The sequence below is a fragment of the Phalacrocorax aristotelis genome, chromosome 15, assembly GCF_949628215.1.
Source record: "Phalacrocorax aristotelis chromosome 15, bGulAri2.1, whole genome shotgun sequence".
In the NCBI taxonomy this organism is placed as follows: Eukaryota; Metazoa; Chordata; class Aves; order Suliformes; family Phalacrocoracidae; genus Phalacrocorax; species Phalacrocorax aristotelis.
The window spans coordinates 4,618,559-4,639,365 of record NC_134290.1 but is presented as its reverse complement, the minus strand read 5'-3'; the positions used below and the strand labels follow the sequence as shown (position 1 = coordinate 4,639,365).

At 43.7% G+C, this 20,807-nt stretch overlaps 1 protein-coding gene across 9 annotated transcripts in view; it reads right to left on the bottom strand.

The window, feature by feature from the left end:
• Nucleotides 1–179: 179 nt before the first annotated feature.
• MTMR3 (myotubularin related protein 3) overlaps nucleotides 180–20,807 on the bottom strand; it is an 81,735-nt gene continuing 61,107 nt past the window's right edge. For 8 of the 9 annotated variants that reach the window (XM_075110302.1, XM_075110305.1, XM_075110303.1 and 5 more), the window contains 11 exons: nucleotides 20,403–20,608; nucleotides 20,048–20,179; nucleotides 17,888–17,999; nucleotides 16,549–16,744; nucleotides 14,760–14,945; nucleotides 13,164–13,334; nucleotides 11,985–12,130; nucleotides 9,900–11,316; nucleotides 7,345–7,455; nucleotides 6,729–6,817; nucleotides 180–2,746 (listed from right to left, as the gene is read on the bottom strand). In XM_075110302.1, the coding sequence (XP_074966403.1) occupies nucleotides 2,575–2,746; nucleotides 6,729–6,817; nucleotides 7,345–7,455; nucleotides 9,900–11,316; nucleotides 11,985–12,130; nucleotides 13,164–13,334; nucleotides 14,760–14,945; nucleotides 16,549–16,744; nucleotides 17,888–17,999; nucleotides 20,048–20,179; nucleotides 20,403–20,608 (2,938 nt within the window). In that variant the 3' untranslated portion in view covers nucleotides 180–2,574. The remainder of the gene's footprint in view (nucleotides 2,747–6,728; nucleotides 6,818–7,344; nucleotides 7,456–9,899; nucleotides 11,317–11,984; nucleotides 12,131–13,163; nucleotides 13,335–14,759; nucleotides 14,946–16,548; nucleotides 16,745–17,887; nucleotides 18,000–20,047; nucleotides 20,180–20,402; nucleotides 20,609–20,807) is intronic. The other variant, XM_075110311.1, reaches the window with a different exon arrangement.

Below are 20,807 nucleotides of genomic sequence, written 5' to 3'. Positions count from 1 at the left end.
ACATTCAGGAGGAACAGTTTGTTGTTCCTTGCAAAGACACGCAGTGGAAAAGAAAGCAAGAGGAGGCCTGCTGCAGCCTCCGTGTTCAAAGGCCTTGGTGTTTCTGCTGAACCTCAAATATATCCCCTCCAACGGGCAGGAAAGAAAAATAAAAAATTAGAAAGTGTGTTAGCAAATGCTCCCATGCAAAAGTCTAAACTTTATTCACTTTTATTTATATATTTAACAATTCTAAAGTATTTACTTCTCGCTTTGACAAAAATGAAAAATAGAGGAGCACTTTACTCTCTTTAGGAGAGAAGGGTTATATATACAGCTATGGAGAGATACTGGTTCCTCCTTTACATACAAAGAAAAATAATATTAATAAAAAAAGTGCTTCATTGATCAAAAAAAGACTAAGAGCTGCAAGCATTTATTCACACTGTACATCACAGACCCCAAAAACCCGTATCATAACCTCTTGGCACCTGTCATTAGGAACTGCAGAATCTTAGACTTATTTTTGACTGTCTACTTGCACCACAAACCCACACAATGTTAGTGTGCAGAACTACACCACGTCCCCTAACGTCAAACCTCTAATCGCCCTCTCCATGGAAGAGACAGAGACAGGAGCCGCGTATTATCCTTTCCCTGCTCCAGCCATCTCTGCTTTACACGTAACAGCAATGCCTACACAGTTCTATTCCAGATATTCGCTGCACTGGTTTAGGAACAAATACTTCTAGAGACAGCTTGACCGGAGAACCCATCCTTTACTTCACTCTTCCCTCCTGATGGTTTGAAAAAGGTTTCAAAACCCTTACTAGGGGAGATCCCAGGATGCTTCGTGACCAGACCCCCTTCCCGTAAGGAGATGGGCTGCTGCTGTGCTAAACCAGCCTCCCGGACATTCACTTTTGTCTTGCAAATCTTCAGCTTAGGCTGCAGCAGTGTAACAATCCTTGCAAAGGGTGTGCGAAGTTCAAAGTGAAAAATAAAATACCTCGACATTCCTTTTCCCCATCAGACCTACCAAATACTCGGAGATGGTTTTCTCTGTGCGATACTTGCTTTGGATTACGTGATTCTGACATTCCAGGGAAGGGAAGCGCTCCTTTCCCAAGGTCGCTTAGATTTTGAGCTTTTTGTATCTGAAACTTTCAAATAATCCAGCAGGATTTTTTGTTCTTGTTTTGAATATCATAGAAGTTGTAACTCTGCCTAGGCAATGCATTGTGAAGCAGGATCCACATTTCTTCCTTGCCAAACTGCACCAAGTAGGCTCTATTCAAAAGGAAAAGGGGACAAGTACCTACACTTATTTGAAAACACATATTCGAGAGATTCATACTTTAATGAGGTGACTTTGAAAGCAACTCAGATTGGGACAGCAGGAAGAAGGGGAATCCATGATGTATTTCAGGTCTTTACACAATCCTCAGGCAGGCGTTTCCTATCTGGAGCATACTGAACACAGACTGACAAAGGAGGAGGCATCCCAGGAGTGTTACAAGCGCCAGCACACGCCTCACAGACCAAGCCCAGCGAACACACCAGCGTATCACAGTCGCTCTTTTGTTGTTTTGGATAGTCTCATTAAAGCGTGACTCTGAACAACAGCACGACGGCCAGTTTGTAGGAGCCATGCCAAGTGCTCTGCTCCAAAGGTAGCTTCGCATCGAGTAAACCATCTTACAGATGGGGCAAGGACAGAAGTCGGAGGTCGTCTACTTTCCCACTTGGTTTTAAACGACGAATTGCATTTACAGAACTTGAGAGAGGCGCCAGTGTAAAACCAGTCTCAGCTCGGCAGCCTGTTCCATCCCCTCCTCACCTCTCGCAGACAAGAACGCGCTTTCCTTAGCCAGCGCTGTCCAGGTGTTTCCACTGCAACCCCCAGCCGCAGGGCTGATGGTGACAAAACACAGTGATTGGGTGTGCGAGTACAGAGCCGTCGAGCATGGAAATCCGTGATTGATTCCCCCTTCACGCAGCGAGGGTAACTAAGCCCGCTCTAAGAACAGAGAGGGAGAGTGCTCTCTTGGGAAAGAGATTCCCATTTCTTCTAGCAGCAACAGGTTCCCAAACAGCAGTTTCTTGTTTGGAAGTAACGGGAGTGATTGAAAGCACTAGCACTGACGCTACAGGTATTCACGCTTTGCACACTGGCTGGACTGATTCCCCTCTTCTCCTTTCCTCTACAGATTTGTCTGTCTGCAACACAGTTCAGCAGCAGGACAGTTAAATGCAGAGGGGAAATCTGGTTCTGGCGCAAGCTCCCTTCCCACTTCCAATCTTCCAGCAAACAAACATATATATTATTATATATATATACACACACACACACGCGCACACGCATAGACACATACACACAGATAGGACAGAAAGGAAAGGGGGAATCGCTGGGAGAGGAGAATCCCACAATTCAGCGGCACATCCTCGAGGTCTATCCCGCTGAGCAGTGTTCCACACCCCAACCTCCAAAGCGCACGGCTCCTGCGTCCTCCCAGCCTCAGCCCGTTGAGAATCCGCGTGTCTGTTGGGGAAGAGTCGGCACGGCTGCTCCCCCGCAGCTTCAAGGCCGGGACTTTAATTTGATGTAGCAGTGATGGGTTTATCCAGTTCGAGATCAAGGCTGGAACTGCTGGGGTGCAAGCTGCTGTAGCATGATTTGCAGACTCTGCTGGGTTCAAAGAGCTGCTGACTGGGAACGGGCACCTTCTGGTTACAGCAACTGGAGCAGAACACATTTCCGCAGTTCCTTGCGTCAGGAAGAGAGGAGAAATGGAAACGAAAAGATTAGAAGCAGTTTGATAAAGTTACCCAAGTTCTAAAATTATACCATTCACAGGACTGTGATGAGGTCAGCCCTGGAGACGGCAGCTGCTCCTCCCTAAGCACCAGGATGCGTGCAGAGACACCATCCAACATCCGCGCCCTGCACTACTCACTGCTAAAGCTGAAGCAGAGCTTTAGGGACCGGACACCAGAAAGGAGCACAAAGCAAACTACAATACAGAATTCCAGCTCATTATACATCTCAACAGTGATGGCTCTTCTGCACAACACTCTCATGTCAAGCTGGAAGGAACCTCCACCTCCGTGACACAGGGGTAAGCGCTCTCTCATGTCCTACAGAGGAGCTCAGGCATGGTGCTACTCCTCCCTGTCACTGCTACCTTGGGGGCACACGGCTAAGCGGGGGAGAGCGAACAAGGGGCCTTCCTCCACAGCCACGGGGGGGAACGTGGAGTTCTGGCCCCTGCTCATATCACTGATCCAGCTCTGTGTTAGGGACAGATTGGATGCTGCGGTCCTGGCAGGAAGGAGGAGTCTCTGCTCCTTAACTCTTCTAAAAGCGTGTGCTAGTAAGCACCAGCACTGAGACATTTTCTTCTGTTCCTTCCAAGTGCACTGCTGGAAAGTTTACGCATTGGACAGATGAACAAAAATGAAAACCAGTTTCGGGTGATGCAGTCGTTCCCTCCCATTGCCCCAGTAGCGCAGTCCCTTTTGCGGCGTCCCCACTGGTCCCACACTTCGGCACAAAGTGAACTGAGTCAACAAGGATCATGCAAAGCCACAAGACGGCAGCCAGGTATTACATGCTCAGGAACGACAGCAAGGCTGCGGCAGGGTGAGCAGTCTCATACGCATTCCTGTCAGATGTCAGCTGGTGGAAGCACACTGGTGCATGCACCTCACAGGAGGCAGGGATAAAATGTAAATCTTGAAAAGAAGGTAATTACCTTCTCTCCTCACAGCCCCCCTGAAAACCTGCTGCTGCTCAAGCTGGCCTGGTGAGCACTGCAGTGCCCCAGCCTCCAAACTCATCACTTCCTACGAGGAGTTCAGAGCAGCCCTCCAGGGACCTGAATTTTGCAAGTTTACCTCCACACCTGACGCCCTTTCCATTAACTCTTTTGCATCACGATTTTGTGCCATTATTGTTTTGTGCTAGAAAAGATTTGCTGCTGCCAAGAGACTGACAGAGAATTCTGCCTACACCCAGCAGCTTTGATTAATCCTTCCTTGCCAAGAGACAAGATTTCCAGATGCTGGTTGCTGATGGGGAAAGAGTCGGCAGAGAAATCCCATTTCGCACTTCAGTGGGCTAATTTTCTCGGCTCTGCGCAGCGGGTCCTAGTCTCAAAGCTGTAACCCCAGCACTAGGAGGCTCACAATGGCTAGCCTTTCTGCAGTGGCTTTGAAGTCTTCTTAAGGAGCCTCTTAGAAATCACTATCAGAAAAACCAGCAGCAGTAAAACCAGTCCCGTGAGGTGTTAACATAGAAACACCCTGCAGAAAAGCAGTTCTGACAACCCACATCTCTGCTGCTCAAAGAACGATTATCCAGCAGAAGCTCGCTGTTGACAGATGAGGTCAAAAAAGAACCAGAGGCATTAAAACAAGTATTTGTTTGTTTTAGCTCGCCAGCTTCCTAACATATGCTTGGGGTTTTGTGTTGTTTTATCCTTCTGTGATAGATAATAGCGTTCTGCAACTGTTCTCCCCTGAGCTGTGGAAAGCTCTGAACAACCCATTCTTTCTATCCTGGCAGTCCTCCTCTTTGCTTGGGAGATTAAAGAGAGACGTTAAAAAACACACTGGAAAAGCGACCTCACTCCTTTGAGGAATGGGGACTTAAAATACTGCCACCGACACCCCCTCTTCTTACTAAATCACAGAAGTTTATCCATTTTTTTTGGTGATACGAACCCTCCATCAGCTTTGCATTACTTGTTATTGCCATGGTATTTTCAGTCCTCTTAAAATAAGTGGCTTCTTTTGCCAACACATTGCACAGTGATTCTAGAATTGTTTGATAACATGGACCTCTCCCAAAAATAAGACAAAAAGGGAAAATAAAAAAAAAAGCTATGGCTCAACTTGAAGGACAGTCTCTTCTCTATTAGAAGTGAAGCATTCTCTGTTACTCAAACACAAGACTTAACTGATGGTGAGTGTTAGTGTGATCCACATCCCAGTTTAAGCTACCAAAAGCCAAGTCCTAGATGCCTTTCTGTGAAGAGAGAGGCCTGTTTATATGGCTTTAAACACCCAACAGCTTGTGCTAGCCACTCATAACTCATCTCTAGTGATTTCTAGGCAAGTGGAAAACAAAGAGGGGGAAAAGACCGAGTTAGTTTGGAGAAGTTACCAAGAAAACACAGGCAGAGGCTGTTGTAAATGCTCACCAGATTTGATCAACACGTTCAACGTCCCTGAAAGGAGGGGAGAAAGAGCTCAGAGGGGAACTAGCAAAAGCAGCAAATAGTGGCAATGAAGGAAGCTGGGTATTTTTATCTTGCTCAAGGCCTTACAGCGTCGGAGTTTCAACTCATTTTCATGCCCAGGCAAGATGCTAAGCAGACTGCTATGGATCACTGAGTTTTTTGGAAACATATGCCATGGAAAGACTTGGTTTTCTTGTTGGTTGCCATTCCTTGTGGGTCTTTACCGTCAACAACCAGAGCTTACGTGGACAGCCTGGTCAACCCAGGTGAGCCATCTGGAAGCTGAACAAACAGAGACACTAAAGGGAAATTAGCAACCAAGCTTGAAACCCTGACTCAATTTTAACTCCTCATGGTGTTGGGGGTGTCCTGCATGTATCCATGTGCTAGGAGTTCTCCAGAGCTCAGCCCTAGGGAACCGACAGATGCCAAATGTCAGCCAGCCTGGGGAGGCACTGCTGAATGGGGATGCTTCACAACAGATACCACGCTAGGAGAAGGGCAAAGGAAGACAACATTTTAACTCCTGTAGAACCCTTCAGATGTGTACAACCATATGCTTCGTAATTCTGTTTTTCATCTGAAGCCTTCAGACACATAAATTTGCAAAAACGCAGTGGACATGAAAAAAAGCCAAAGCTGCTCAACTTCTATTCATTCTTCCCTGGGATTGTTTATCTACAAGATGACTAAATGGAGCAAAATATAAAATGGACACAAACCAAGATAGATGCTTAGAATTTTCTACAACTTCAAAAAGCAATGAAGCATCAAAATGTGGTAACTGCCATTTATTTAAATGGCGGTTCTTGTAATAGTTTTCTCGTGTCCAGAAATCAGGAATAGGAATTTATTTGAAATAGAACTTAGGAATCTGAGATTCTCTGTCTTTAACTAGAGTATGATCTAATCAAAACGCCTCTGCCACCTGTTCTTCATTAAACTCCTGCTGCCTGCGTTCTCTGTTGTAGCCTCTGCTGGCAATACGTCTGGCAAAGAATAATCCAGAAAACCTTTATTTCACATAGGTGTCCTTTTCAGATTCTCTTACAAGAGCTATTTAATGAAAAGGGAAAAATAGTTAGAGAAGGAAAGGAGCAGGTTTACAACCATAATGGGAAGAAGATGCTATTCATATATTTGCCGTATTGAATTACTGAATGCTAAGACGACAAACCAGTACTTTTCATTACCTGTACCCTCTTAAAAAGCTAAGCGGCCAGCTGACTCCAAATCCAGTTTGGGGGAAAAAGGAGGGATCTGTTTAGGCTGGGGTGGAGCAGATACCAATGGAATGGGAACTGGAAAGACTCTCCTGTTCTTCCAAAGCTCCCTGTTCCTTCAGGAGCATGCACAGTCTGACTCAAAACTCTTAGTCTGACATCCACCCTTGAGAAAGGAACTATGTGTCAAAAGAAAACCCTTTCCTGGTTTAACAGGAGAGGGGACAATCTGAGCCATGTCCACATCTCCCTCGCTCCCGTCCTCTGTTGATGCACAGCTTACCTGCAGTGGTGCTTCCTACTGGCAAGCCAGAACGTACTGTCACAGCCGTAGCAGTGTGCAGCAAGGTGGTCTGGAAGCCATCGTGTCACCTGGGAGAAAGAAAAGACAAGTTTGTCAAGGAGAGAACAATTAATTAGAAACAAACCCATCTTATTTGAGCTCACAAATTCAAAGCAAAGCACCATGAGGAAAGTGCTTGTTCTACTTTAAGAGCACAAATTCAGTTTGCAACAACTGAAGACAGATGACAGAAACCTTCCCCTTGAGAACAGATACACTAAATTCCCCTCAGACAAACAGAAATTAAGTCATGAAGTCCAATTCCCTGGTTTTTTTTTCTGTGCTTTAGAAGTATCCAGGCCAAGAATATTCACTGAGCTTGTGTCCACCTAAGGCTCCTTTAGCTAACCATCCCTTCCACAGCTTCTCAGAGAATTCAAACGCAGACAGCAGAGGGCTCATAGGCACAGGTACTGGTATTTAAAGTATGAGAGACAAGCGAAATGTAGGGAAGATAGTTCTCAAGAAGTGGCACGTGACCAAGGGCTGTAGGATAATTGGAATTATGAATATCCCATCCTACCAGAAGAATGATTTACAGGGATTTAGTCTGTACCTCTGTGTCCTGTTTATCCACCTGTTCCCAGCTGGCTTCAGAGAAAATCTCTGTGCTGCAGCGAGACAAGCAGTTCTGATCCAGATTGCTTTCCGAGTCGGGTATAGAAGTCTGTTGGCAAACAAACACAGCTGAACAGAGCCTTCCCATATTCCTACCTCCATACAAATAAAAACCTGGCAGTTGTGGGGAGGAGCGAAAAGGGCACCTCCTGCCAAGAGCGAGCAGGCTGTGTCTGCACTGGAAGGGCAAATGTCAGAACCAGACACCTACCTACAGTGCACGCGTGGCAGCAAAGGCAAGAGCACCTTTTTGAATGGGACTATAAACGCCACATGTTGAAGCAGTTTGTGCAGTGAGTTGTGGAAAAAAAACAAGAACACCCCAACCAAACCCCACCAAGCGAAAAAAAACCACCAGGTCAGGTTTTAACCCTCTGATGACAGGACGATGTCAGGCAGAATGGCCCAAAAAAGTCTGTTTTGTGCGGTGTTAGCACAAAAGTTCTGGCAACACTTTGGGTGACTAACCAAAAAAGCTGCTATCTGTGGCTCCAATTTCATGGTCGTACTTCCCTTCCAAAGCTGTCTCGCTTTCAAAGCTAATACTAGTAACATATACATGCTTTTGTTGGCAAAAATTCTAGAAAATAAGCCAAATCACACATGGGAAACTCAGAATTTGAACTATATATATTCTATATATAGTTTTTTGGGGAATAATGCTTCCTTAATATAGCCTAGCCAAGTAGAGTTGTATTTTAACTGACTTAAAACTCAGCTAGCCCTTAAAATACATCAAAAATTGCAAAAAATCTCAACTTAATGTCTTTCTGTGCCTCAGGAATGGGCACCTCTGGAGCTCCAGAAGAAAATCTGTTACTCCCAAGCTGAGGCAAAATAGAAGGTAGAGATCAGATTCTTAAACATGGTGAATTTTCTAGACGACATTGCGCTCTCACATCCAGCCTTACACTGCAGTTTGTGAAGGCCCTCAGGAAACGGGAGTATAATAAATTAAGCCAAAGCACCAACTTTCGCCAAGGAATCCAAACTTTTGCCAGTGACAAAAGCCACACCCAACTGAAATGGCACTGAGCTGAAACAGATGCCCAAAAGGAGCACTTCATGCTGCTATCTCCAGCGTGAAGAGCCAAGAAGGCTCTAAGTAATTTTCACAACAAATGTACCTGGGACTATCCAGCACCTCTGCCACTTCTACACAATATTAAATTAAACAAAAGTTGGAAACCTCTCGTAAATGGTTTTTTCCCCCAATTTTGCAAGCATATAAAACACATTACAATGCGCACGTAGGAAAAGGAAATTTTTGATGGGTGCTATGTCAACCTGCAGGCCAGTGCTCTGCCCAGTGGTCAAACCCACAGGAAGATACAAACTCTGTTTCAGGGATTCTACGTCTCCTCACCTTCCCCTTTGTGCCCTTTTCCTCCATCCATGCCCACCTGCTTCCTCACGTAGCTCCCCCCTCTTTGTTTCTTTTATTGAACTAATACACTAGGCCTTTGAAAAACCGAGTTTTGCAGCAACCTGCAGAACTGCTCTGTGCTGCAAGGCCTCTACTACCTGTTCTCTGAATCACTGCTACCTTCCAGCAACAGTGTGAGGCCAGTGACTATTTCTTTTGACTTTTTATTATTATTAGTCAAAAGAGGAGAAGAAATTAGGTAAATTACATAGGGGAGAAGAAACTTAAAAGCCCACCCAAGACATACAGAAAACTTGCTAGCTATTGAGATCTTGAACTTGGAATTACGCTTATTTAATTTCTGATCTTAAAATTTCGTTTGCAACCACAACTACATAGTTAATCGCTACAGAAATTAGCGTACCGTATTTGAATCACACCTCAAACTTAAGTCTTTACTTTTATGATTTTAAACACTTCCAAGTAGAAGACAGTTTAAAAGCGCCCCATAATTCTTAATTTAGCTGTCACAAAAGCTTTTAATTTACTCCAGCTATTAAGCCTTGAGCAGGACAGCCTTCTGAAAAGGGGATGCTTTGAAGATTATGGTTTTGAGGTAACAGAGAGGCCACTGCTGCATCTTTCTTACCCCAAGCATGAAAAGCACTAAGAGATCAGCCCTACGTTCCTCTCCCAATAAATGACACATTCACATCCACAGAAAAATATCTTTGTCTGTAGATGAAAATAACTGTAAAATATATGTGGGGTGTTTTGTTTGTTTGTTTTGTTTTGTTTTTTTTTAATAAGGCCAATGAAGGTGTTTAAGTATGTCCAGGTATGTGCGAGTACACTGTGAAACACCCATCTTGAAATAAACTTTTGCTACATTTATGGTCAAACTGAAATACAGTGAAAATATTAGTCATCATTAATTGCTATTTGCTGTGTACTCAGTCAGTTGTCTGCCCGCACCAGAAACACCTTGAGAGTTTTACAGAAGTCTATATGGCCAAAAAAATCACCACCTGAGCAATGAACCAAGAGCTGGCAATATGGCCAGAGATCCAGAACGGGACTAGTTAGCCCGCTGTTTCCAGCAGTGGCTCCATTGCCATTTCACTTACCACTTCATCGCCATAATCACCATTGAGACGTAAGGAGCTATTCAGGAACTGGCTCTCCAACCGGCTCTTCAACTCTTGCACTTGCTTCTTCAGGGTCTCCACTTCTTGCTGATGGCCAGTTTCTATCTGGCGCAGGCGTTGCTGGATAACATCGGTGTAGACAGGCATCCCATCGTCGTCCAGGTGACTTCTGGCAGGTTGGTCTGGGCTGCTGGCTGCCTGCTGCTTACCAAGATGACTAAACATCCACTTCTGGTGCAAATTCCTCAAGTGAAACTGCGCAGAACTACAGCTAGCTGTGGAGACCTGCCGACTCAGGGAGGCTTTGATCCGACCGTCCTCTCCATTCACACAGTGTCCATTTGTCGCGTGGTATTTCTGGGTGATACTAAACCCCACAGGCTTCTCTGTCATCTTGTTCTCAGGCTCCAGCTCTCCGTTACACACAATCTCATCTTTACATTCAGCTAAAGGCAAGGCACAAGGGGAAGGCATCGGGATGTGTGTGTTGCTGCTGCCAGAAGTCCTATATACTTTTGTTCCCAGTTTTTGAAGTTCTAGCATGCTCTCCCCCTCTGGCCTATTTTCAATAGTTCGAGAAAGTTCGTCAGCACTGTTGGCGACTGAGTGAGGTCTATGGCAAGGACCCCTAGGAACAAGCTCTTGCTTTGTTTCATTCTCTGTTAGGGTTTCCGTAGAACTTTCAATGTTGGATGTTCTTGCCTCATGCGGGATTGTAAGAGGTAACGGAAGGCTGGCCTGCACTGTATTGTACAGGCTTTCTGCTTCTCCTTCAAGTTTGCTAACACCTTCCTCCTCTGTGTTCTTTTGAGTGTCTCTATTTACAAAGCCCTCCAAAGGAACAGTCTGTAGTCCTTTCACCTGAGGTAACTTCTGGATAGTGTTAATGAGATCGGTATGCTCATCCTGTTGTCCTTTAAGCGCAGAAGCACCTTGTGAAACTGGATGTGGATTGGACGCTGGATTGTTCATCACAATAGCTTTATCCACCTCAGCCTTTTCACAGAGGTCACTGACATTCCCAGGTAGAGTTTCAGTTCTCTTCTTGTCCAGGGCAACCTCATTCCCTTTACCTACTGTCTCTAGGCTACCCCTTACATGCTCCTCCAGACCAACATCCTCTTTAGTGGCCTCTTGTAAAATGTTCTCCATCTGTCCCTCTGCCACACCAGCTGCAACAGAGAGTTCTGCTCCAACTGGAGCCCTGCCTTGTTTACTCAGGCTATCTCCATCGAACAGATCATCCCCAGGGTTACCAAGGCTGCTCAGCTCCAGAGACCGGCGGTGCTCTTGCCACTTTTCATTGAGGCTGGGGTCGCTACTACGTCGATTGGTTGTAGGCACGCTGCTATCACAGGCTGTCGTCAGATTGTCAAATGATCTTGTCTTTGGTAACCTATAAAGGTACAAATACTCAGAATCCAAAGTTGGGATTTTTTTGTTTGTTTTTTAAATGCTTAGCTACTATGGTTTAGTAACTCCCCCCCACAATTAGGACAGTAACCATCCACTAACTGACTTCTGTGAAGTATTATCTAGGAGCACATTTTGACCATCTGTAGCACAGAGCTGCTTCAGTACTTTCTTTGTTTGCCATCAGGAAAATATGTTCAATCAGACTTCAAACATTCCCAGAATAATCCCTTTACCGCAAAGCACAAATGCTTACAGTCCGGTCGCACCTCCTAATTAACATGGGCTTAGAATGATTGTACAAAAAAAAGCAAAGAAAGAGTTATGTAACACAGAAAAAGAACTCAAATTCAAGATAACCAAATGAAAGCTTATATCCCACAAGGATATAAGGAATTCTACAAGGCAACGCAATACCCAGAGCTTAACTCCATTTGCTAATCTTCTCTCTTACGCTATCACCTCTGAAACTTAACAGCTTTCAAAACTGAAACAATGACACACTGCTTTTGGGTAGGTCAGTCCAACAGACCCACAAATAAGCCTGTGAAAAATACTTCCCTCCCACCACAAGCATTCTCCTCTTTATAGCCCACAATATTCTCTGTTGATCTTACTTTACAGGATGGGATTTCTGGGCTCTAGGCTCACCTGCCCAGAGGCTGATCGTCAGGGCTAGAGCCTGGAACAGGGTATGGGGCACAGGTGTCATCAGTGGGTGTAGAGGGGGAAGAGCATGGCAGGTAAACAGCACTCCAGAGCATTAAATTACGCACGTGGCACACTGGATACAGCACCTGAGAGGGGAGAACACACAATGTTCAGGAAATAGTAAACTGCTCGCTCCCAGAATGCAGAGAAGTGTTCAGATCTGATCACAGTAATTTACTATTCAGGTCTGCAGCTGGGAGGCTTTGCTAGATCTCTAGATAACTCAGAAAGCCAGTGAGCAGCTATGGCATTTTTAATCAGCTACACTTGGATATAGAATTATCTTTTCTTTCAGAGACAGAGGCTGAGGCATAACAATGCCAGCTTTCAGCTTCTCGTGAATGAATTACTCCAATGTGCTCTGTGTGAATCTACACCTTAATAATGCTTCTGAGCAGTTTAAACTGCTGAAAAATTCAGTGGCCCATTGTTAGCACTGAGATGTCCTTGTGCTTTGTATTATACCATGCCATACAAGAGCTGAACTAATAACCTCCTTCTACAGGCTCCAATCAATCAAAGCTAACCCTGCCTTTAATGGAAGCACTCATATGTTAAAAATTAAGTACATGCAGAAATACTTTGCTGAAGCGGCGGCTTGCTCTTAAAAGGGATCTCTTGACTGTGGAATATGCTTTCTGTTTCAGTTTAAAAACACTTTGGGTCACTCTATCAATTCCACTCTTTTCCCAGGCAACTTCCTTGTGGAAAAGCAGGCAATGGCAGAGAAACAGTCAGGTTTCCCTGCTGCTGAGCAGGAACTGAAATCTTTTCTGTTGCAATAAAATAAGGCAAAATATTCAGTTCCAGAAAACACATTTCCAGCATAGAGAAATTTCTGAGGTTGCATTTGACATTCCTCAAATACCAGCAAACTTCAAGCATGACTGGAAATGTCAGGCCGAACAGTGTTGAAAGGTAAACACTGATGAGGAGAGCTGAGAACCCTTTTCAGGAAATGCCTCTCTCCACACTGTAGTCATGATGACAGTTAAGCCATTACTATGTCCCATGGCTACAAGCTTGGGTATTTTCTTTGGGTACGCACTTTTGAGAACACTGCACCTGGGAGCCCCTACAGGGACGCTCCCCGCATGGTGGGGAATGAAGGATACCTACAGATTCCGACTGGGAGGAGTAGAGCAGGTTTCTGAAGGCTTTGTTTGCTGCCCGCAGCAAAGACCAGACAGAACAGGTCCGTTCCTGAGTGTGTTTTTCTCCTCTCTCTTTTGCATTGTTGCACAGGAATGTACCAAAGAGGCAGGAGTAGGTGTGCTGCACCAATTTGACCTGCAAGACCAACACAAATATTGTCACATGGCAGAAGATATCGGCTTAATGCAAGAATCAACATTCAGGCTTAAGAAGCAACAAATCTTTCCTTCACAGGCAATACACTCCCTTCCTAAATACTGATATGCAAATATGCCCAGCATTTTTTGCATACCTCCTTATAAACTAACTGCAAAAGAACTCAAGCATAGCAGAATCTTTTAAAACCATTACTTAAAACAAAATCAGGAAAAAAATGAAATAAAAGACAATATATTTGTTCATAATTAAGTATAAAAGTCTTGCTAATTCAAACTCGGAGCCCTGGAGGACAGGCAATGAGGAGAAACGTGATACCTGTTACAAAACACTAACGCAGAACAGAAAGGCAAAGAATGGTGGGGAAAGTGTTAGTTACTGTACATTGGTATAAATGCACACAACACACACATCCTGATCATTATTCACTCTACACTGTGGTCCCAGTCTGATAAAATAGCTTAATGTGACCTTAACTTTAAGCATATCAATGACTTCCATGGGATTATTCAGACGTTTAAATGATGACAAGTGCCTCAATACTCTAATAAATTAAGGGGTTTACTCTGAAAAGTCCAGACTACTACGGGTATGTTCACACACGGCTCCTGTAGATTCGCAGTGTGCTGTGAAGCCAGATACAACCGTACGTATCTCATTTCCCACCTGAGCTAAGCTAGGGCTGTATATGTACTGGGTTACACAGCCAAGCTGGCAAGTGATAACTCAAGTCAGCCACAATCACAGGAATGTGCTTTAAGTCTCTTAAGGGGTCAGACACCTCAGAAAAACTTTTATTCTTCAGATTACTAGTCCTGCAGTCAGTGACGGCCACCTACCCAGAGACCTGCTTTCTGGCCTGGAGAACTGATTTTGACCATCCTAGGCAAACTGCTAATAGGAGAGCTGTCCACGTCAGAAGAAGATAAACACAACTTGTATATCCTACACATTTTCAGCAGAAAAACTGAACGGAAATGTAAGGGGAAGTGTTTTTTTTTTTTAGAGGAGGAGCCTTCAACTCAAAACAAAATCAAGGTAGAGGGAAGTTTTACTGCCAGTAACTACAACTTTTTCATGCTGTTTGGATGTATTATACCAGAATCATTTCAGCACCTCTTAGGCAAGACTATTAAATTCGTAACTTATTTTTTTCTTTAAAGTTCAGAAGAAGCCCTCAAGGGTCCTGCTACAGTTTTAAGAGTGAACAGACCTCAGGTCCCATGAAGCATGCAAGTACTTTTGTCTGCTGTATCTGGGCAGTTGTCTCGTCTCCTTTATCAGGCTGCAGCATATCAGACAAATGGGAAAATCAGAAACCCCGCCGGGCTCTACAGTATGTTAGTACTGGGTAGCGGTTTAGAAGCAGTCTATAAAACAGCAATCTCTCAAGCCACAACTCACAAGGAATGCTTCGTTAAACTCGAAAGAGCAAGGGAACTGCCTCTGGAGCTGATGGACGCAGTCCAGCCACTGTAAAAACACTGGGCAGCGCTCATTTAGGTCATCCGAATTCTCACCATGGCCACAGCGATCTGCAAACTTGTGGCCAAAATCCAGCCACTCCGTCTCCACTAGCACCTGGAAACCCTGCAGAAATGAAAGTAGGGATGAGAAGTTCCTATTTTGCTTTGGTTCAATTTTCTAAGACAGCCTGCAACTCATGGGACTCACTCTATTACTGTGCTCTCACTCACTCCCATTTCCCTTCAGCCCTGGCCTCATTACTTATCTTTACTGCTTTACCGAATGCCTCTGTGTTCTGAAATACTGCACAATGAAATTAGGACAGATATTAATTCCCAAGCCTACATGAACAGGAAAGGGAATAAGTCCTCCGTGACTGGCACAAAAGATCCTGATACCCAGACCTCTCTTGGCCAGGCAAGGGTGAGCAGGAAATTCACCTTCATCAAAACCCTCTGGATCATGTAACCAACACTTGGACAGGAGAGGAAACTTTAAAGCTCTCCCTTGGAAATGATGGGCAAATCTGTCTGTCATAAAAGGAAACAATTCATCCATGACAGGACATCCATGCTCCGAGAGAGCACTTGTTTGTGTGTACACCAAATGCAGCACAGTCATGAGATGGATTAAAAGCTAAGTCGCATTGTTTCTTATGCACGTGAAAAGGGCAAAGAACATTTCAAAACAGTGCCTAGCCAAGCACCTGAACGCGACACTTCATCTTACAGGACCCAAAACCTGTCACATGTTAGGAAGGTTTTGATTTTCAGTGGAAAGAAAAATTATAGAGCATGCTTGTTTAGTCAATGGTTGTAATTAGAAGAAAAATAATAGCTGAAAAGCCTGAAATATGGCAATGCTGAAGACTCATTTTCCTTAACATTTCTGATCCTTGTACAGACAGCTACAGTTTATGCTTTCCTCTGATGCAGTGGTGACAAGGCGGCAGGCAAAGGGTGCGTACAGAAGAACTCTGCACTTTAAAGAGCAATGGCGGCACTCTTAGGAGGGACCAGGAGGAGGTTCTTTGCCAAGAATAGAGCAGTATCTTTTGACCCAATGGATGGTGACTTCTAGAACCCAAGTGAAAAAGGATCTGAAGTTTCCACAGTTTCATCCAAAAGGCATTGCTGCTGGTCCTCATGTGTCCGAGGCTTTAAGCAGCAGTTTATAGCACAGTACTCAGACATATGCTTCTGTTTTAGACAACAAAGGCATCTTGCGTGTGGGCTGGTAGATGGAATCCAGCCATCACATATCACACAACACTGAAAAGTGATGGAGAAAAAAATTCAGGCTAAAAAACCAAGAGAAACATAACTAAGTAACAGAGGACAATGAAAATGTGGAACTGCAAAAACATGCAGTTGGGAAATGTAGAAGAGAAAAAGCCTTTGTATCAAGAGTTGGCTGAGAAACTGCAACGGCGTAATGGAAACTGCAGTAGGTAGCACTTGGTACTACATATTCCTGAGCTAAATACAGGGAAGCATAGACCATGACCGGGCAGTTATGGCAAAGGGGAAAAATATAATCTGCTCTTGAATTACAGACTATATTTACACCTATACACAACTGTATCTGCAGACTACAGTTCGTAAGCTCCTGCTAGCTTTAGTGCATTTTCTAGAAAAAAAACCCTGAAATAATTTATAGACAGACTTCCTCAGAAAAGGGCCCAAACTTGGTAACCACCTCAGGCACTAACACATGGATTACAAACCTCTGTGGTCCTGTAATACGGATCGAGCAGCAGTTTGGCCAGCGCCACTATCTGGGGGGTTCGGTCCCAGCCGTCTGAGCAGTGCACCAAGACTGGTCGCTGGTCTCTGTCCACGGCATGAACTACGAGTAGCGCAGATTTCAGAAGCACGGACAAGTGCTGCAGCCATTTGGTACTTTCCAGAGCTGATAACCAACTAGAAGAAAACAAGGGAAGACAGCTTTTGCTCTCTGAATGTGCTTTCAGGTTTGGATCTTTGAATTTATCAAGTCAAAGCTCCTATTTCAATAAGCTGTGAATGTAAGTGAAAAATATTCAAGAATGACATCTCATTAACATTCTCCCAGATTTGTGAGAAACAAAGCCATGCAGTTGACCTGAGGAACAGCCAGTCTCTGGCATGTGTTTTGCTGCATATGACTTGCAAGAAGCTTAAATAGCATTTTCCAGACAAAAACATAACACGGCACCAGCAACGGACAACGTAAGCGCTACTGGGTAATCATTACTTTCAGCAGCCTCTGCCGTTTCCCTTCCTCTGAGCCGAGGAATCGTGTTACCAGCAGCCCCAGTACCACTGGCACATCTTGGGACTCTGCCATACACCCCTGACAACTCTGTGCTTCAGTGAAAGGATGGAACCTGAGGTGCCCTTGAAACCTACATCTCAACTATTCCCAGGCTTTACAAGATGTGCTGTACATACCTTAAGAATCTCTGCCCTGTGAAGATCTACATACCCAATTTAGTAAGCGTGGCCATTCTGAATCTACTCTGAAAGCACGGAAGACTCTTAGCAGCAAATTCAAAACAGGGAAGTGGTCGGAAAACAGGACTGGTGCAACTACAGTGTCCTAGTGAAGACTCAACCTCAGAACCTCCTGAGATGAAGGGCTGTTAGAGGCTAGTTATCCCCCAGCATCGGAGGGCTATGAAATAAGTCTCCTGAAACAACACTCTTAAGTGGGTGAAGTACATGGACCACCACTAGGATTTTCTGAAGGAGAGCCAAGCTGTGAAGATTCAAGAACAAGGAATAGCAGGTAAACTTAAGTGCTAGCACTTATAAGCCTGCCTGCAAGTAACAACATTCTAGTATCAATACTCAAGGCTACATTATATAATCCCAGATCTCATTTTCTATGTTCACTTCAATGATAATAAACTGATGACTGAATTTAGCTCAAATTCTGTGGAAATTAAGAAATATAGCTTAGCATTATTACACAGAAAAGTCACTGAGGGAAAAACCACTGAATTTCAGTTTACTGATCAGCAGCAAGAGAATGCAGTTGCAGAAACATGTAAGTAAAGGCAAAAAAACCAAATGTCCACTCACTTTCCTGGGTCTGGCATCTGTGTGCAGAGCAAACGCAGCGACTGAAAGCTCTTCCGGATAGAATGAATGTTTGCCATCCCCATGAACACTACTTCGCAGTTTGGATAATATTCTGTAGGGAAATAGCAAGAAAGTGGGAAGAAACTAAAACCTACAGTAAGTTTAATTTCCAAAAGAAGCTGTTTCATAAAACCAAACCGCTGTCGCTGCAGGCAGATGAAATGATCTGTTCACGAATATTCTGTAAGGAGAAACCAGTACTTGGAGTTCAGTAGGTAACCCAGACATTACAGCACAGCAAAACTGGAGAGAGTTAGCAAAGTGTTTGTGTATTTATTTTCAATGTTTCACTTGACATTACAAAAAGCAGAGTACAAACCTATGGGACGAGTGATATTGCTGTGCTCAGGGTTATAGAATGTTTTTAAAAAGACAGAGAAACATCCTAAGCTACTGCAAAGCATAAACGATATTTAACTGATGATTTACGGACGTTCTTTCATTTGGTAAACTAATGTATATTTTTACACAGATTACAGATTCCTTTCCTGACCACTTGAAAAAGCAGAAAGGTTACTTCATTCACTGCTTTATTCTGAGGTTTCCTATTATGAAGCACGAATATCACACCCATGAGAAATACTCAAAGCTCGGGAAAACAGAAGATAGATGGAATTACTGAGCCTGCCTTCAGAGGCTGCTATGGGATGTGCTCATGCAATGCTACTCTACTGGGGAGGCAGTATCTGTACAGACAGGGTCTGCCAGCCAGAGGGAGCACCTAAGAAGGTGTAGGAAAATACAATTTCGATAGCCTTTCCTGGATTTAGATTTCCTGTCCTGGTGCTTCCATCTGCCCAAAAATGATGACATGGATAGCTAAAATGACCTTTTCTACAACAGAAAAAAATTAGTCAGGATTCAGAATACTGAATATTGAGTGCTTGCACAGGAAAATGCAGTAGTCTCTTAAAAGAGCATGTTTTATGTCATTTGACTTTTTAACTGTTAACAGCGCAACAAACTCTCTCCCAACCAGAGCATCCTGTTAGTGATGGACTGCGGAACTCCAGTCAGAAGTGACTGGCAGTATCAGACAATTTAAGTGGTTTTTGTCTTTTTACTGAATTATGTTATAAATAAAGTGTAACATAACTGAATATTTTATATAGAGCATAAAGGAAGCCTGGCAATACCTGGAGAAAACTTAGCAGCAAAAAGGAAGCACTTAATGCAGGTCAGATTTATTGAAGGTGACAAGCTGTTTGGAAATTTTCTACAAAGAATTCAAGAACCAACATACAGGAAGAAAATTAAGCTTCTTGTATACTCTGCTTTTCTGTTGTGAAATTTTACTCTCTGATGACAAGTTATTTAGTAGTTTTGAGGTGTTAAATGGAAAATTCATCTCTTCTTACTGGTGGCTACATATCGAAGTACAGCAATTGCAGCAAAGACCAAAACAAGAACATATGGTCAAAAGAGCTTTTGTTATCTCATCTATAGCTTTTTGGACTGGTATTTTGTTCCAGAGTCTCCACCCATGGAATTTTAACAGGCTGCATTGGTATCCAACAGCAACCACAAAATAATATCTTGTTTATAATACCAACAATTTACAAGTGGCAAAGAACACAGAAAGCGATAATTGCAAATGTATTACCAATGCAAGATGAATCAGGACTTCAGCTGCTTTGGGTTATGATATAAATGCTAAAAGAGGTTTCAGCTGCAGAGAAACTGCTGAAAAGTTGTCTTCTGCACAACCATTCTAGAATATTATCCTCTGCAGTTAGTGGATTTTTACAAGTTTGTTCAGGTTTTTTTTGAGACATTAGCACACTGGACACCTTTGTCTCGCTCTGGTTTATATATATGACTCAGCAGGGGAAGGCTAATCAGCATATTCCACACAGTTCAGCATTTGCTGAACACAGAGCAGAAAACCAGCTGGTAACAAAGAAACAGACTTAATTTTAACAGCTAAACCTGTCCTTTTGAAGGGCTGTGCAATAGCTGCAACAATCCAGAACGTTCATATAGATGAATAGCACATCCACGCAGTCTGTTAAATATGCAGTACTGAAATGTATCAGTGTAATTATATTTGAGCAAATCCTTTTGATTAACTTGACAAAACTGAGAAGAACCACCGCTTACCTGGGCACTCACAGCCTCCACCTTTGGCTCTGTTCGCCACAGCTGCTGCGTAAGATCGTGCATCTAAGATCAAAAGCTTCTGAGGCTGTATTGCCAAACTCTCTGCTCCTGAAGCATTAGAGATTGAGGAATCTGGGGAAGAGGATATGCAGCTGATGAATAACTGACGGGATACTTCTCACATTGTTTACAACAATGATTCACTCAAGTCCCACAATGCATCCGCATTGCACATACAGAAACTGGAGAACACCTGATTAAATACAAAGGATTGAATCTGCTACAGTACATATAAGAGATTAAGCTTTTATATAAAGCTTTACCCTTTACAGAAAGGGAAGAGTGATAAACTTACCAAATTCCACATCAGAGAGGTCCCCTCCATTGGGGAAATCTCTGGAACAATTTCCATTCATTAATTTGTTACTGTTGGATCTCGAATCTGAGGCACAGGCTTTGGCTACAGACTGGACAAGGTGTTCATCATCTGCGTTCCTCCAGCCCCACCAACTGACCTCAGGCTGTCCACAGCGGGAGATAACTGCCCCATTGCTCTGGTGCCTGATAAAGAAAAAAATAAAAAGAACAGTGGTGCAAAACACAGAAGGCATGAAAAATTAGGTGGTGCACTCCCATAGTTTCATTCCTGTTGGGGATCTCTCTATCATTCAGCACTTATCATCAGCCTCTGATTCAGTGGCAATGTATTCCACGCGCTTCCCTTCAAAACGCAGACTGTGACCACAGTCACTGAAAGATA